The following is a 19,064-nucleotide window of genomic DNA, read 5'->3' on the forward strand; positions in this document are numbered from 1 at the left end:
AAGTTCGCTCATCTCTAGTAACAGCAAAGTGGATTTGAACATATCTCATCCACAAGCTGCAGCAAAAGCTTCTCAGAATACGTGCGTAAATTAACTTACAGTGCGGATTTCAATCGGGAAGTCAGAAACCGCAACAGATGCTTATTGTTACCAATTTTCCTATGGATTAGCAGCAAATTTGCAGCAAAATCTGCATGTGAAAAAACACCACTAATTTGAAAGATTAAAATAAAAAAAAATCAGTCTGCAGCCTACAGGAGGCCCGCTGTACAGAGACGAGCCAGGGGAGCAGGGACACAATGCTATAGGAGCGGCAGGGGAGGTGAGTATAGTATTTTTTTTCTACCGCCTGTTTTCTGACAAAAATGTATAACAAAATAATTTTCCGGAGCATATCTGACCCATGTGAATATACCATTAAAAGAATTTCAATCCTGGCCAATCACTTACCTGCATAGTAGAAGCGGCTACCTGCCCTGGAGAGAGCACCATGAACTCTCACTTTTTTGCATACAGAACTATTGAGGAACATGGATGTCATAGGGGTCGAGACTATGCTGTGGAGTGGAGAGCTGCCAATAAACAGTGTTTCTCTGTGTATTACATGTAGGGTCATTCACTTAAATGGCTACCGTAGCTGCAGCGGATATGAAACAGCCGACAGAAACTTCCCTCAGGGTTGTGAGAATCTAGACCTACTGCTTTTGTCTAAAAATGAGTTGTCAAGGAGTATTATGTAAAGCAATTAAAATAAATTAAAGGACATTTTGACCGTCTCATATATTGTATATAATTCTTCTTTGTCACATGTTAAGAAATCATTTTTGCTAGTAAGTTTTTAACAAGTTCATAGTAAATGAATTGGTAATACTGATTCACATTCATAGTCACTATTTATTTGATTAAAATTATATTTCTAGAATTAGCTCATAAACAAAGGCAGAAAACGTGGCCCCTTCTTACTGGATATTTTTTTTTCAGAATTAGGAAACTTACATTCTTCTGCTCGTGGTTTACAGTAATGTGCCAGTGGACTTAGAAATGGCTAGTGCCTAAACTATTGATATAGTCTGCCGCCCATGGGTTATAAGTGGAAAAAAATTACTTAATTGCCGTTTTATTCAAAATGTTATATATATATATATATATATATATATATATATATATATATATATATATATATATATATATATATAAAAATAGCAGTCACATAAGCTTCGAAGAATGAATAGTTTGACACTTTGGCGTGAAACAAGATATTCCACATAATGTACAAAGCACACCCAGGCAGATGCTGACATTCTATTTTATTATTGTAAAAACAGTACCTGCTGTATGTTAAATTAATTTGTGATATTTTTACAGTTATATAAAAATGTGGAAAAAATATCATTGAACATGTTACTTTTAAGTAAATAAAACAGTCACCGTTACTATGGCAATTAGAATGCAAACTATGAGTGCCAAAAATGTAAATAGTTTACAGTATTTGGAATACTTCTGTTCCTTCTCCTTTTTCTTTAGCAATGAGTCGTACCCAGGTGTATAAATATCTTCTAGCCAGTAATGGATATCATTTGGATTCTCCTGCAAAACATTTACAATTATAACATTTCCTTGATAAAAACGTCTAAATAACAAGTAGTATTCACAAGGACATATACTGCCTACTAAACACTACAGAGGTAAGTTCTTGCACATGATTGTACATTCTCAGCATAGTAAACAAGCTCAATGTGGACCAATGCATAATCCCATATACCTCTATATGTTTGTATATATATATATATATATATATATATATATATACATATATATATAAAGTTAGACCATAAATAATTAACCCCTTAATGACTAGCCTATTTTAAACCTTAATAACCAAGCTATTTTTTAAGTTTTTCCATCGTCGCATTTCAAGAGCTATAACTTTTTTATTTTTGCGTCGACAGAGCTGTATAAGGTCTTGTTTTTTGCGGGAGAAGTTGTAATTTTTAATAGCATTTTAACCCATTAGTGACCGCCCTATAGTGTTTTAACGGCGGCCACAAATGGCCTTTATTCCGATGCAGTAGCCTTTTTACGTCGCTGCATCGGAATAAATAAACAGATCAGGGAGCCGTTAAATCTCCCTGCTCTCAGCTGCCAGAGGTAGCGGAAGGCTGGGGGCATCCCTGCTCAAACGGGTGAGATCGATATTAGTATCGATCTCACCCGTTTAACCCCTCAGATGCGGCGCTCAATAGCGAGCGCCGCATCTGAGTGGTTTTGGAGAGGGGAAGGGAGCTCCCTCTCATCCCACTGACACCCGGCGATAAGATCGCCGAGTGTCTGTGTCTCTGCCTGTAGAAAATGGCTGCTAGGTCATGCCTCTTCGTTTTACACGGACAGCCATAATACACCGCATATAAGTATTGCAGTGTATTATAAATGCGATCGGATAATCGCATAGTGAAGTCCCCTAGTGGGACTAGTAAAAAAGTTTAAAAAAAAGTTTAATAAAATGTGAAAAAAAAAGTGAAAAGAAAAACCCACTTTTCCCCCATACAAACTGCTTTATCATTAACAAACAAAATAAAGTACACATATTTGTTATCGCCACGTCTGTAACGACCCCAACTATAAACTTATTACATCATTTAACCCGCACGGTGAACGTCGTAAAAAATGAAATAAAAAAACATGTAAACATTTCTGTTCTCTTTGAATCCAGCCTTAAAAAAAATGTGATAAAAAGTGATCAAAAAGTCGCATCTACTCCAAAATGGTACCGATAAAAGCTACAAGTCGTCCCGCAAAAAAAAAAGCCCTCCTACAATTGCATCGGCGAAAAAATAAAAACTTTACGGCCCTTCAAATATGGAGACACAAAAACAAATAATTTTGAAAAAAAATAACTGTTTTCACTGTGTAAAAGTAGTAAAACATACAAAATCTATACAAAATTTGGTATCATTGCAATCGCAACAACCCGCTGAATAAAGTTATTGTGTTATTTATACCACACAGTAAACGACGTATTTTGTTTTTTTAATAGTAAAGCATTTTGTATTGGGAAAAAGTGGGTTTTTCATTTTTTTTATTAACTTTATTAAACTTTTTTTTTTACTTTTTTGCTAGTCCTACTAGGGGACTTTAATATGTGATCCTCCGATCGCTTTTATAATGCACTGCAATACTTTTGTATTGCAGTGTATTACTGCCTGTCTGTTTAAAACGGACAGGCCTCTGGCATGGCCTAGCAGGCATTCACTACAGGCAGACCTGGGGGCCTTTATTAGGCCCCCGGCTGCCATCGGAGACACAGACACTCGCCGATCTTATCGCCGGGTGTCGGTGGGAGAGAGAGGGATCTCCCACGCTCTCTCCAAAACAACTCAGATGCGGCACTATCTATTGAGCGCCGCATCTGAGGGGTTAAACGGGTGAGATCAGTACTGATATCGATCTCACACGTTCGAGCAGGGATGCCCCCAGATCCCAGCTACATCTGGCAGCTGAGAGCAGGGAGATTTAACGGCTCCCTGCTCTGTTTATTTATTCTGATGCATCAGAATAAAGCCCATTAGTGGCCGCCGTGAAAAGGCGTATTGGCGGTTACTAACGGGTTAAATATATTCACAACACATAAATAATACGTGTGAGCATTATACATAAACTATCTGCTAGCTAGGCATGTTGAACAATGTAGCTCAGAAATTCTATCATCTATTGAATAAGGAAACTACCTGATTTAAAGGGTAGCTAAACTTTTAAGAAACTTTTGAAATGTCATAGTGATATGTCAGATGTTTTGAACGGTGGAGTCCCGAGCACTGAGACACCCACCAGGTGAGCGCTTTGCCCCTTCGTTTCTGATCTGCTTTCCTCGGCAAGCCTGTGTACAGGCTTAATAGAAAGTCTATGAGGCCGTACACCACTCGCTCGACCATCTGAGGAAATTCAATCAAAACAAAATAGCACAGCACTCATCCGAGTCCTTTTGCCGCTCCATTTTAGCGATCGGTGCGGGTCTCAATGCTTGGACCCCCACAAATCAAAACTTCTGGCATGTCACTGTGACATCTCAATAGTTTTTTAAACGTTTAATTACCCGAATATAAGGAATTTCTTTCAAAATTAAAAAAAAAATCTATCTATCTATCTATCTATCTATCTATCTATCTATCTATCTATCTATCTATCTATCTATCTATCTATCTATCTATCTATCTATCGCCGGCCTTAGATTGGATGGTGCACTGTGTGGGATTCTCTATAGCTGCTCTCCACAAACCAAACATTAACCACATATATAGACGCACACATACTGAAATATATATACTGTACATACATAACAACACATATTTAGACTAACAGGCAAATATACATACACACACATTCTGGAATATATTCATACATAAAGGCAAATATATAGACATAAATACTTAGACCCCATGCACACGACCGTGCCCGCAATCACGGCCCGCGATTGCAGGCACGACCGGCCGCCGACTGACAAAGCATGGGAGCACGGCCCGCAAAATGCAAAAGAACGGACATGTTCCATAATTCCCGGAACATTTCCGCGGCACGGACACCCTTCCGTAGTGCTACGCAAAGGTGTCCGCGTTCAATGAAAGTGAATGGGTCCGTTTTTTACGGAGGTTTTTTACGGAGGTTTTTTACGGTCGTGTGCATGGGGCCTTAGACTGTATACACACACACACACACACACACGCAGGCACATACACATACTGTATACACATACACTTAGGCCCATAAATACACTGACAGGAACAAATACAAATACATAAACATACACTACCGTTCAAAAGTTTGGGGTCACCCGGACAATTTTGTGTTTTCCATGAAAACTCACACTTATATTTATCAAATGAGTTGCAAAATGACTAGAAAATATAGTCAAGACATTGACAAGGTTAGAAATAATGATTTTTATTTCAAATAATAATTTTCTCCTTCAAACTTTGCTTTCGTCAAAGAATGCTCCATTTGCAGCAATTAGAGCATTGCAGACCTTTGGCATTCTAGCTGTTAATTTGCTGAGGTAATCGGGAGAAATTTCACCCCAGGCTTCCAGAAGGCCCTCCCACAAGTTGGATTGGCTTGATGGGCACTTCTTGCGTACCATACGTTCAAGCTGCTCCCACAACAGCTCTATGGGGTTGAGATCTGGTGACTGCGCTGGCCACTCCATTACAGATAGAATACCAGCTGCCTGCTTCTTCCCTAAATAGTTCTTGCATAATTTGGAGGTGTGCTTTGGGTCATTGTCCTGTTGTAGGATGAAATTGGCTCCAATCAAGCGCTGTCCACAGGGTATGGCATGGCGTTGCAAAATGGAGTGATAGCCTTCCTTATTCAAAATCCCTTTTACCTTGTACAAATCTCCCACTTTACCAGCACCAAAGCAACCCCAGACCATCACATTACCTCCACCATGCTTGACAGATGGCGACAGGCACTCTTCCAGCATCTTTTCAGTTGTTCTGCGTCTCACAAATGTTCTTCTGTGTGATCCAAACACCTCAAACTTCGATTCGTCTGTCCATAACACTTTTTTCCAATCTACCTCTGTCCAATGTCTGTGTGCTTTTGCCCATATTAATCTTTTCCTTTTATTAGCCAGTCTCAGATATGGCTTTTTCTTTGCCACTCTGCCCTGAAGGCCAGCATCCTGGAGTCGCCTCTTCACTGTAGACGTTGACACTGGCGTTTTGAGGGTACTATTTAATGAAGCTGCCAGTTGAGGACCTGTGAGGCGTCTATTTCTCAAACTAGAGACTCTAATGTACTTGTCTTGTTGCTCAGTTGTGCAGCGGGGCCTCCCACTTCTCTTTCTACTCTGGTTAGAGCCTGTTTGTGCTATCCATTGAAGGGAGTAGTACACACCGTTGTAGGAAATCTTCAGTTTCTTGGCAAAGAACAAGAATAGACTCTCGAGTTTCACATGAAAGCTCTCTTTTTCTAGCCATTTTGAGAGTTTAATCAAACCCACAAATGAAATGCTCTATATTCTCAACTAGCACAAAGGAAGGTCAGTATTATAGCTCCTCTAAACAGCAAAACTGTTTACAGCGGTGCTAACATAATTGCACAAGGGTTTTCAAGTGTTTTCTAATCATCTATTAGCCTTCTAACACAGTTAGCAAACACAATGTACCATTAGAACACTGGAGTGATGGTTGCTGGAAATGGGCCTCTATACACCTATGTAGATATTGCATTAAAAAACAGACGTTTGCAGCTAGAATAGTCATTTAGCACATTAGCAATGTATAGAGTATATTTCTGATTAATTTAATGTTATCTTCATTGAAAAAAACTGTGCATGCGGCCCCTGGGGCTGTCATCTGCGGCCCGCGGGACACTGAGCCGCTAGTATCGGCTCTGCACCGAGACTCTGGAATTCCCTGACATCGCTGTCCACATATGAACAGCGATGTCTGGGGCTTCCCCAGAACCGGAGTCCCGGGCAGAGCGCTAGTACAGGCTCTGCTCCGGGACTCTGTGGGATTCCCTGACATCGCTGCCCATATATAGACAGTGTGTCAGGGTCTTCCCCAGAGCGGAGCAGAGCGCTGGTGTCGGCTCTGCTCCTGGACTCTGTGGAATTCCCTGACATCGCTGTCCACATATGAACAGCGATGTCTGGGGCTTCCCCAGAGCCGGAGTCCCGAGCAGAGCGTTGGTGTCGGCTCTGCTCCGGGACTCTGTGGAATTCCCTGACATCACTGTCCACATATGAACAGCGATGTGTGGGGCTACCCCAGAGCCGGAGTCCCGAGCAGAGCGCTGGTGTCGGCTCTGCTCCGGGACTCTGTGGAATTCCCTGACATCGCTGCCCATATGTGGACAGTGTGTCAGGGTCTTCCCCAGAGCGGAGTCCCGGGCAGAGCTCTATTATCGGCTCTGCTCCGGGACTCTGGGGAAGCCTCTGACATCGCTGTCCATACATCGACAATGATGTCAGGGGCTTCCCCAGAGCAGGAGTCCCAATGATTTCAGGAGCCCAGCTGGAGTCCCAGGAAGAGCCTACTAGCGCTCTGCCCGGGACTCCAGCTCTGGGGTTGCCCCTGACATCTCTGTCTATATATGGACAGTGATGTCAGGAGCAGAGCTGGAATCCCAGGCAGAGTGCCAGAAGCGGCTCTGCTCCGGGACGCCAGCTCTAGGCAAGCCCCTGACGGCACTATGGCAGCATCTGCGGAGGGTACTGCGGCAGCATCAACGGAGGGCACACTGCGGCAGCATCAACGGAGGGCACACTGCGGCAGCATCAACGGAGGGCACACTGCGGCAGCATCTACGGAGGGCACACTGCGGCAGCATCTACGGAGGGCACACTGCGGCAGCATCTACGGAGGGCACACTGCGGCAGCATCTACGGAGGGCACACTGCGGCAGCATCTACGGAGGGCACACTGCGGCAGCATCTACGGAGGGCACACTGCGGCAGCATCTACGGAGGGCACTCTGCGGCAGCATCTACGGAGGACTCTGCGGCAGCATCTACGGAGGACTCTGCGGCAGCATCTACGGAGGACTCTGTGGCAGCATTTACGGAGGACTCTGCGGCAGCATCTACGGAGGACTCTGCGGCAGCATCTGCATTTAGCAACACTTAAACTGGAAAGCTGGATTGTTGAAATAAGCACGTGGAGAAATATCTCAAATTTTAAACCTAGCGGTATTATTATAGTAATATAGTGTTATAGTAGTTCAAATAACTAATTGATTAACAATAATTTTGTATTGTATCAAATTTGAAAGTAATGTGGCTCGTCAACTTCCCATTTTTTCTATATGCGGCCCACTTACCCGGCCGAGTTTGAGACCCCTGCCCTAAACTTTTGAACGGTAGTGTACATACCCAAATATACACAGTAGAGATAATGTAATAAATGTCACCTGCAGTCCTATGTAATACCACAGATATCAGTGATAACTCTCTGAGTAAAGATACTGTAGTAGGTGTTACCAGCAGTCCTATGTAATACCACAGATAACAGTGATAACTTTCTGAGTACAAATAATGTAGTAGATATTACCTGCAATCCTATCTAACAACACAAATAACACAGAGTGATAGCTGTGAGTACAGATAATGTAGTAGATGTTACCTGCAGTCCTATGTAACACCACAGATAACACAGTGATAACTCTGAGTACAGATGATGTAGTAATTGTTACCCGCAGTCCTATGTACACCACATATAAGACACAGAGATAACTCTCTGAGAAAAGATAATGTAGTAGATGTAACCTGCAGTCCTATGCAACACAACAGATAACACAGAGTGATAACTCTCTGAGAACAGATAATGTAGTAGTGTTACCCGCAGTCTTAAGTAACACCACAATTAAGACACAGTGATAACTCTTTGAGTACAGATAATGTAGTAGATGTTACCTGCAGTCCTATGTAATAAAACAGATAACACACAGTGATAACTCTAAGTACAGGTAATGTAGTAGATGTTACCTGCAGTCCTATGTAACACCACATATAACACACAATGGTAACTCTGACTAAAGATAATGTAGTAGATGTTACTTGCAGTCCTCTGTAACACCACATATATCACAGTGATAAATCTCTGAGTGCAGATAACGTATTAGATGTTACCTGCAGTCCTATGTAACATCACAGATAACGCAGTGATAATCCAGAGTAGAGATAATGTAGTAGATATTATCTGCAGTCCTATGTAACACAACAGATATCACACTCTGATAACTATACCCACACATATATAAAAACACACAGAGGCATACATATATACACACTAACATAGAGACATACAGTTAGGTCCAGAATTATTTGAACAGTGACACAATCTTCATGATTTGGGCTCTTCATGCCACCACAATGGATTTGAAATGAAACAACTAAGATGCAATTGAAGATTAGACTTTCAGGTTTAGTTCAACAGGTTGAACAAAAATATCCTGTGAAACGTTTAGGACTTGCAACCATTTTTCTACACAGCCTCCTCATTTCAGGGGCTCAAAAGTAATTGGACAACAAAACATTACCATAAATAAAACGTTTTTTTAAAATACTTTGTAGAGAATTCTTTGCAGGCAATGACGGCCTGAAGTCTGGAACCCATGGACATCACCAAACGCTGGGTTTCCTCCTTTGTGATGCTTTGCTAGGCCTTTACTGCAGCTGTCTTCAGTTGTTGCTTGTTTGTGCGTCTTTCTGCCTTAAGTTTTGTCTTAAGCAAGTGAAACAGATGCTCGATCGGGTTGAGATCTGGTGATTGACTTGGCCATTGCAGAATATTCCACTTCTTCTTTCGCAGTATGTTTTGGGTCATTGTCCATCTGTACTGTGAAGCGACGTCCATCAACCTCGCTGCATTTGGTTGAATCTGAGCAGAAAGTATATTCCTGAACACTTCAGAATTCATCCGGCTGCTTCTGTCTTCAGTCACATCATCAATAAACATTAGTGACCAGTGCCTTTGGCAGCCATGCATACCCATTCTATCACACTGCCTCCACCATGTTTTACAGAGGATGTGGTGTGCTTTGGATCGTGAGCCGTTCCAAGCCTTCTCCATACATTCTTCCTGCCATCATACTGGTACAGGTTGATCTTAGTTTCATCTGTCTATAGAATGCTGTTCCAGAACTTTGCTGGCTTCTTTAGATGTTTGGCAATGTCTAATCTGGCCTTTCTGTTTTTGAGTCTGATTAATGGTTTGCACCTTGTGGTGAACCCTCTGTATTTGCTTTTATGATGTCTTCTCTTTATGGTAGACTTAGATACTGATGCACCTACTTCCAGGAGAGTGTTCTTCACTTGGGTAGATGTTGTGAAGGGGTTTTTCTTCACCATGGAAAGGATTCTGTGATCATCCACCACTGTTGTCTTCCGTGGGCGTCCAGGCCTTTTGGAGTTCACGAGATCACCAGTGCGTTCTTATTTGTTTTTCAAGAATGTACCAAACTGTTGACTTGGCCACTCCTAACATTTGTGTGATCTCTCTGATGGATTTCTTCATTTTTTCAGCCTAACGATGGTCTGTTTCGCTTGCATTGAGAGCTCCTTTGGCCTCATGCTGTGGGTTCACAGCAACAGCTTCCAAATGCAAATGCCATTCCTGGAATCAACTCCAGACTTTTTACCTGCTTAATTGATGATGGAATAACAGGGGAATAGCCTATGTAGCCCATTAAATAGCTTTTGATATAATTGTCCAATTACCTTTGGTCCCTTGAAAAAGAGGCAGCTACATATTAAAGAGCTGTAATTCCTAAACTCTTCCTCAAATTAGGATGTGAATACCCTTAAATTAAAGTTGAGAGTCAGCACTTTAAGCCCATATGGATTATATAGCTGTATATTTAATATGTTCTGGTAAACAGCTAAAATGCCAAATCTTGTGTCACTATCCAAATAATTCTGAACCTGACTGTATATACACATATACACACACACACACACACACACACACACACACACACACACACACACACACACACACACACACACATACTGGAACATATACACACACACACAAAAACAGAGACACAGACAAACATAGATGCACAAAGACACCTACCATCTCTCCTTGCTGACAGGCTCACAGGCTTCTTGCAGGATGGACTGTGGGCGGAGCTCCCTTCTCTGTTCTTGCTCCTTGGCTATTGTTTCCTCTGTGTGTGTAAGGAGGAGCAGAGGACAGAGCAGAGTCAGAGCCCAGTGGTGCCCCCTACATTCTGGGCACTCACAGGTCGCACTCTTCTAAGGCTGGCCCTCTATCGTCTATCTATCTATCTATCTATCTATCTATCTATCTATCTATCTATCTATCTATCTATCTATCTATCTATCTATCTATCTATCTATCTATCTATCTATCCATATGACACATATCAAGAATGTTTGTGTCCAGAAGTCTAGCAATGTAGAAGTACAATTATCTGGATACTACAACAAAATTCTTAGTCAAAATTTTCCGCTGCAGATTTTGCCATGAATCTGTTTCAAATCTGTAACAACATCCAGATGTGTTATAATCTGATTTTGCAGATGATTTTGCGTGTGAACGTGGCAATTTTTACATTTTAGTAAACTAACAGAGTTTCCAATAACATACCTTCATGTAGATAGAGATTCTTGGGTTTGGTGACTGCCGGTCATAATCTTGAATGGTCCACGATGGTTGTTTTTTCTTTGTTTCTATCCTCTCTTCCTTTGCTAAATCCATGTACAGTGGGTTACTTTTAATTGTACATTTCAGTATTTCTGGAGTAAAATGTTCAACCAGTGTTTTGTCAAGTACTGTTGGGCTGCCCATCTTTGTTGACTTTGGAGGTTCTTTGACATTGGTTGAATCTCTCTGTTGCCAAATAAATAAAACAACAAGTAAATGAATTATAGGATTAATCACTCTTTTGTCCTATGTCAGTATAATGCCCTTAGGTTACATTTATACAACAAATATTTTGGTTTAATCCAAGAGGTAGCTATGGGTTACTGTGTTTAAAGGAACAGTCTTTTAGAGGGAAAACTGTTACATCTGCCATAGAATCTATCGATCCTGATTATTTTTGATTTGACTTTTTTCTCTCACAATCACCTTTATCACTATTATTTTAGTGTGTTATTCATACCCCGTACAAAAATATACAAATTACTTTGGTAGTATACCCTGGCAAAAAGACAGGTTCTCCTTTTAATACACTGTGGTACAGTACATGGGCAGCTTCAATGTGTATATCCAGTTATAGCCATACTGATATATGAAATTAACAGTTGTCTCACCGATAAGACGCTAGAAAGACATCTGACCACATTCGGATCCCTCATGTGTGTCATTAGCAAACTACCATTGATCTCCAGGAAAAGTCGCAAAAGGCCCAAAAGTAGCAATTTGCAGTAAAAATTGTGACTGTTGCAGATTTTACGTCGCTCTCACTGCATTTGAAAAAGGGGGCAGGCTTAACAAAAGGGGTCAGGCATAAATTATATTGGGGAGCAAACAGAGTTACTACAGTTTATGCCAGAAAAATAGCAAAATGTACGCCATCTCCTAGCTGGTGTAGATCTCAGTCTGTGAGCCGTAGTAAAGTAGAGGACCATGCCCCCGTACTTTGCAAACCCATCAGATTATCCCCTCCTTCCCAATCAGACAATAAAATAAGATAAAAATAAAATGTACTTACATCATCGCTTTTTCTGTCACAAAGATTGTTATGCCACGAATGTGGCGTATGGCCAGCGGAAATATGTAACACATTTATTAAAAGCTGATCCCCAAAATGGTACCAATGAAAACTAAATCTCATCCCGCAAAAAATAAATCCAGATGTGGCTACATCAACAGAAAAATAAAAAAGTTATGCCACTTGGATTGCGGCGATGTATAAACAAATTATTTTTGTTTAAAAGTGTTTTTATTGTGCAAAAGTAGCAAAACATTAAAAACTATACATATTTGATATGACCTTAATTTTCGCAAGCCATAGACTAAAGGTAACAGGTTATTTACTCTGCATGGTGAGCAATGTAAATTAAAATGGAAAAAAACAATGGTGTTTTTGCTGTTTTTTTCTTTCCCCCAGAAAAAGTTCATAAAAGTTAATCAATAAATTAAATGTATATCAAAATGGTGCCATTGAAAAATACAACTCATCCTGCCAAAAACAAGCCATCATATGGCTTTGTCGACGGAAAAATAGCTATGGCTCTTTAAATGTGACTATGAAAAAAAACAACTTTTGGTCAGAAAGGGACAAAATGGACTGGTCATTAAAGGGTTAACATTTTACTGTGTTGTATTTCGGACTATGACAGGAACAGAAAAGTACAAAAAAAAAACAAAAGAAGGAATATAATGCACAAAATACAATGCCATTAAACATCAATTCAGTATTTCTGTAGTATTAATAATAAGGTAATAATAGTACCTTGTATTTCTTACAACATCTGAACGCACTTGTACAGTTCTTAGAGTAGAACATTGAAAACATCACTATTTCATTTTAAACAGAAAATATTCTTTTTGTCCCACAAAATGTCTAAACCATGCAACATATTTATAAAAATGTCTCATAATGTATGATAAATAACAATACAAAACAATATAAACTGTCTCAGACTAGTTTTATGTATACGGCACAAGAATAACGCTCCATCTCTGAAGACTGAATTAGGACATTTCCTTCCACTGACTCTTTTTTACATGGCCTCCAGTATGTACTCACCTGTAGATAAACCTTGTTGTGCCATTGCCTTGCGTGTAAAGCAGCAGAATTTGTGAATAAACTGTTCACATCTAAACGAAGAAATTTGTCTGGATGGTTGTTATTTGGCAATACAGATAGATCCATGTTTCCAGCTCATTGCAAGAGGTGAACTATACAACCTGCCTACATCTGTTGTGGAATACAGTCTGTATTAATTATTCATATGGGATCTCACAGGTGAAGGAAACTGTAATTCTCCACGAGTCTACGTAGATTCCACTCAGAATAACTTTATTCTTTAGGCTGGGTTCACACGACCCATTTTCAGGCGTAAACGAGGCGTATTATGCCTCGTTTTACGCCGGAAAATAGAGCTACAATATGTCGGCAAACATCTGCCCATTCATTTGAATGGGTTTGCCGACGTATTGTGCAGACGACCTGTAATTTACGCGTCGTCGTTTGACAGCTGTCAAACGACGACGCGTAAATTGACTGCCTCGGCAAAGAAGTGCAGGGAACTTCTTTGCCACGTAATTTGAGCCGTTCTTCATTGAACTCAATGAAGAGCAGCTCAAGATATACGAGCGTCACAGACGCCTCGTATATTACGAGGAGGAGCATTAACGGCTGAAACGACGCAGCTGTTTTCTTCTGAAAACAGGCTGTCATTTCAGCCTTAAATGACAGCTAGCGTGTGAACATACCCTTAGCAGCACATATTTTTTTCATTATACAAGATATTAGTGGCTAATCTATGTATGTAACCTGAACAAGTAAACCAGATAAATGTCTAAAAAATCACTCAATTGTTTGCGAAATACTATTTATCGTTTACATGTTCCCCATTATATATGGAATTATTTTTAAGTAATTCCCCCCAAAAAATCCTGCTCCTTAACCCCTTCACGACAGCCATACGGCTACATACGTTCCAACTGCTGATGCCCCGCACAGTTGTCACGTATATAAACGTTGGCAGCCTGGAACGAGGTTTTAATGTGTGCAGTGCTGCTTCAGTGTAAACAAAGGAAACCCCCCAAAATTGACTCCATTTGGGAAACTACACCCCTAGGGGTGTAGTGATCATTTTGATCACACAGGTATTTCATAGATTTCATTAGAATTGGGCAGTGAAAATGAAAAATTACATTATTTTTCAATAAGATGTAGCTTTACCTCAGAATTATTTTTTTTCAACAAATATAAATATAATTTTTTTTTGTACATTTTTTCTTTTATTTTTTATTTTTTTATTATTATTTTTTTATTGGGGGGGGGGGGTTTGCTCGCTTTATCGGCCTGATTCGTGCTTTCTCTCTGTGACTCGCCTATGTTACTATGCGGTGTATTTGCTGCATTTTTAATTGGATCTTGATGTGCGTACTTTATGGTATGTTTGTGCCTCGGCGTCGGTGACTGATGCCGGCGTCTATGTCGTCCTGGCTCTCTACTCTGTGCTGTACGCGCATCCATTTACGGCCTTCGGGCTGTCATTTTCCGATTCTGTTTCCCTTGCTGTATCACAGCGTTCAGTTTGGTGCTATGTTGTCTTGCTGGGTTCGGCCGCCTTTGGCTCCCCCCATGTTACTAACGATGCTGTTTGCATCGATCTCTTTGGCTGAGTGGTTACCAGGGGGCCGGCTGATCGAATGGGCGTCTGTTCTGACGCCTTGTGTTTTGATTGGTGCGGCTCGATCACGCCTCCGGCCAGGGAGGTGGGGCTTGATGTGCATAAGATCCCAGTGTTCTGCCGGTGCGTGTTGGGACCGACATCAGATGTTTCATACGTGCCGTAACTGAAATTTAAACAGCATAATACATGCTGACCGGCCCTTTACCAATAAAGATTAATAAGACAAGATATACCCCTGAGGACGCTCCCCTACTTGGTGCAGAAACGCGTTGGGAAGTGGTCTTTTTATATCTGTGGCAGGCAAACCCATTCAAATATTTTGCCAGCACACCTAGCAGCTGTGAATGTGTGGGGTGTTTATTACATGCTAGGTACTTCTATTTTGGTGCTGACTACATGTTCACACCCCGCAAGCTATTGTGTGCAATCCGGATTTGCTTGCCAACGCCTGTAGCTGATTTCTTTGGCAACTTTTGCCCTACATTTTTTCAATAATGAATTTTGTTTAATAAAATTTGTTTTAAAACGTTTACACAGGCAGTTCTAAATATAAGTCAATACAAGTGAACGTATACCTACCACACCCATATTTTTGTGAATTAAAATTATACTCTCTATCTTTTGATATTAGAGGGGGGATGGCAGGCTTTCTCACTACTGACATTAGCACCGATAGCTGGATGTGTGATGCGAGGGAGGTGTTTTCGGAGAGTGAGTTTGTGCGGCAGTCACATAATCTCAGTGTAAACAGGGCCTTTAAACACCTTACCAAAACTTATAAGGACCACATTAGGTCATGGTGGGAGGTTCAAACCATCGAGACCTATTTAAAAAATAACCTTGTACCAAGGGGACTTAGAATCTCACTCACTCCAGCGGTTAGGCTTCGATCGGCGGAGCTACTCGCGAAATGGGAGGAGTCTATTGACTCGTCTCTTAGATTTATGAGTATTCTGCTGGAGGAGGAGAGAAACTTGCTGGTACGCAGTTCTAGGGAGCTGAAGGAGGGAATAGAGCATGTCAAAAACAATTCTGGCAGTGCTGACTTTGAGAGAAAAGAACTTGCACTCCAATAGGCCATTGAGAAGTACACCGCACATATCAAAGAACGGAAGCACTTTCAGTTCGTCCGCGACACTACCGATTTTAGGGAGGGTAGAATCTTTGAATTTTGCGTCAAACAGACGGGATATCGGGAATTAGACACAGAGTTGTCTTCCTCTGAGCCGGATGTATCCGACACCGATACGCAAAGATACTCATTACGTACTACCCGGAATAAAAGAACTCAGGGCAGGGCTAATCCGCGTACCATGCAGAGAGGGGGAAATAGGGGAAGAGCCTCCACTAGGGGGGTGGTTTTTTAGGCAGAAGCCACCCCATTATGGACTACCTCCAAATGGACCCCAGGGATGTTTAGCTACTGCGGGTTCACATAGCAACGATGAGATGCAAATTGTCAATTTATCTGATAGAATCCTATCCCACTCTGAAATTGCAGTCCTCGGAAAGGGGTTATCATTCGTTCCAACTCATACATTTGATCTCTTCTCGTGGGTAAAAGACTTAAACTTGTTCGTTAGAAAATTGAAATGGAAGAAGTTTTTCCGTACCCACGACAGGAGACAATGTGCTGAATTAGGTATCGAGGAAGAGGATCTCCCCCACGTTAGGGTCCTACAGGGATTAATAAGACAAGATATACCCCTGAGGACGCTCCCCTACTTGGTGCAGAAACACGTTGGGAAGTGGTCTTTTTATATCTGTGGCAGGCAAACCCATTCAAATATTTTGCCAGCACACCTAGCAGCTGTGAATGTGTGGGGTGTTTATTACATGCTAGGTACTTCTATTTTGGTGCTGACTACATGTTCACACCCCGCAAGCTATTGTGTGCAATCCGGATTTGCTTGCCAACGCCTGTAGCTGATTTCTTTGGCAACTTTTGCCCTACATTTTTTCAATAATTAATTTTGTTTAATAAAATTTGTTTTAAAACGTTTACACAGGCAGTTCTAAATATAAGTCAATACAAGTGAACGTATACCTACCACACCCATATTTTTGTGAATTAAGACGTAGCTTTAAGTCAAAATGTTTCATTTTCTCATCAAATAAAAGAGAAAAAGCACCGTAACATTTGCAAAACAACTTCTCCAGAGTACGGCAATACCCCATATGTGGTAATAAACCACTGTATGAGTACACATCAGGGCTCAGAAGTGAAGGAGCGCCATTTGGCGAGCAGATTTTGCTGGATTGGTTTTTCTGCACCATGTCGCTTTTGCAAAACCCCTTGGGTACCACTACAGTGGAAACTACCCAAAAGTGACTCCATTTGGCAAACTACACCCATTGAGGAATTCATCTAGGGGGTAGTGAGCATTTTGACCCCACAGGTGTCTCATAGATTTTATTACAAATGGGCAGTGAAAATGAAAAATTACATTATTTTCCAATAACACGAAGCATTAGTTCAAAATTCTTCATTTTCTCAACAAATAAAAGAGAAAAAGCACAGCAACATTTGTAAAGCAACTTCTCCGAAGTACGGAAATACCCCACATGTGGTCATAAACTGCTATTTGGACACACAGCAAGGCTCTAAACGGAAGGAGCGCCATTTAGTATTTGGAGTGGAGATTTTACAAGATTCGTTTTTTGACACCATGTTGCATTGAGCTATAGTATCAGTACAGTGGTACTCCAGAAAAATTGCCCCATTTTGGAAACTAGATCCCTCAGAGAATTTAGTGGTGTAGTGAGCATTTTGACCGCACAAGTGTTTTGCAAAAATGAGTAAACAATAGATGTTGCAGATTGAAAATTGCTGTTTTCCACAGATATGCCATTTCAGTGCCCAATGTGTTGTGCCCAGCTTGTACCACCGTAGACACACATCCCATAAATTGTTAAGCGGGTTCTCCAGAATACTGTAATACCCCATGTGTGGTCATAAATTGTCGTTTGGGTACACTGCCAGGCTCAGTTGGACCACCATTTGGCTTTTGAAGCGCAGATTTTGCTTGGTGTTTTACTGGTATTTCAGCTTATAATGTGTGGGTATATGTAAGCTGGGCGGAGTACATCAGGGTATATGTAAGCTGGGCGGAGTACATCAGGGTATATGTGAGCTGGGCGGAGTACATCAGGGTATATGTAAGCTGGGCGGAGTACATCAGGGTATATGTAAGCTGGGCGGAGTACATCAGGGTATATGTAAGCTGGGCGGAGTACATCAGGGTATATGTAAGCTGGGCGGAGTACATCAGGGTATATGTGAGCTGGGCGGAGTACATCAGGGTATATGTAAGCTGGGCGGAGTACATCAGGGTATATGTAAGCTGGGCGGAGTACATCAGGGTATATGTAAGCTGGGCGGAGTGCAACAGGAAATAATAGGATGATGTAATAATGGGGTGAATGAATAATTTATGGATTGGTGTGGTACGCTTTGAACCAATCCTTTATATGCAGGCCGGGTTTTTGGGGTATTATACAAAATATCTGCGCTCCAGTATTGCCTTATATTTGACTTCTTCACTAGCCCTATAAGCCGCACAAGGCCCAAAAGTTTCCTCATCTCCGCTGCATCTACAGGGTCCACCTGTGGGGTCCAGAAAATGATGATGTGGGGTATTTAGTGAAATTCTACTGGACCTAAAAATGAGTCTGGGTCGTCATTTTGCATCATTTTGCATCATTGCGTTTTGAGAGTCATAACGTGTTATTTTTCCGTTGACGGAGCTGTGTGAGGGCGCGTTTTTTGTGGAACGAGCTGTAATTTTTATTGGTTCTATTTTGGGGTACATGCGATCACTATTTATTCCATTTTTTGGGAGATGAGGAAACAAAAAAACAGCCATTCCAGCACTTTTCTTTTTTTTTTTTTTACAGTGTTCACCGTGCAGTATAAACAACATGTTAACTTTATTCTGCGGGGTGATACGATTACAGCGACACCAAATTTATATTGTTTTTTTACGTTTCATTACGTTCCCACAATAAAAATACTCTTTTCTAAAAAAATCATGTTTTAGTGTCGCCATTTTCTGACAGTCATAACTTTTTTATTTTTTAGTTGATATCGCTGCGGGACGGCTTGTTTTATGTGTGACGAACTGTAGTTTCTATTGGTACCATTTTGCGTTACTTGCAACTTTTTGATCACTTTTTATTAAAAAAATTTTGAGACAAGATGACCAAAAAATAAAATGCTGTC

At 41.0% G+C, this 19,064-nt stretch overlaps 1 protein-coding gene across 1 annotated transcript; it reads right to left on the bottom strand.

The window, feature by feature from the left end:
- Nucleotides 1–1,407: 1,407 nt before the first annotated feature.
- Nucleotides 1,408–13,350, bottom strand: MINAR2 (membrane integral NOTCH2 associated receptor 2). The gene is made up of 3 exons (XM_075854792.1): nucleotides 13,225–13,350; nucleotides 11,115–11,357; nucleotides 1,408–1,587 (listed from the first exon to the last, which is right to left on the bottom strand). The coding sequence occupies exons 1-3, from the start codon at nucleotides 13,348–13,350 to the stop codon at nucleotides 1,408–1,410; spliced, it is 549 nt and encodes a 182-aa protein (XP_075710907.1).
- Nucleotides 13,351–19,064: the final 5,714 nt, after the last annotated feature.

The sequence above is a fragment of the Rhinoderma darwinii genome, chromosome 1 (assembly GCF_050947455.1).
Source record: "Rhinoderma darwinii isolate aRhiDar2 chromosome 1, aRhiDar2.hap1, whole genome shotgun sequence".
Taxonomy (NCBI): Eukaryota; Metazoa; Chordata; class Amphibia; order Anura; family Rhinodermatidae; genus Rhinoderma; species Rhinoderma darwinii.

Excerpts from the sequence above, each read along its gene's own strand:
- MINAR2 (XM_075854792.1), bottom strand. The coding sequence starts at position 13,350 with ATGGATCTATCTGTATTGCCAAATAACAACCATCCAGACAAATTTCTT. Across the intron at positions 11,358-13,224 it reads ACAACAAGGTTTATCTACAG|AGAGATTCAACCAATGTCAA; the intron begins GTGAGTACATAC and ends ATTTGGCAACAG. Across the intron at positions 1,588-11,114 it reads GAATCTCTATCTACATGAAG|GAGAATCCAAATGATATCCA; the intron begins GTATGTTATTGG and ends AATGTTTTGCAG.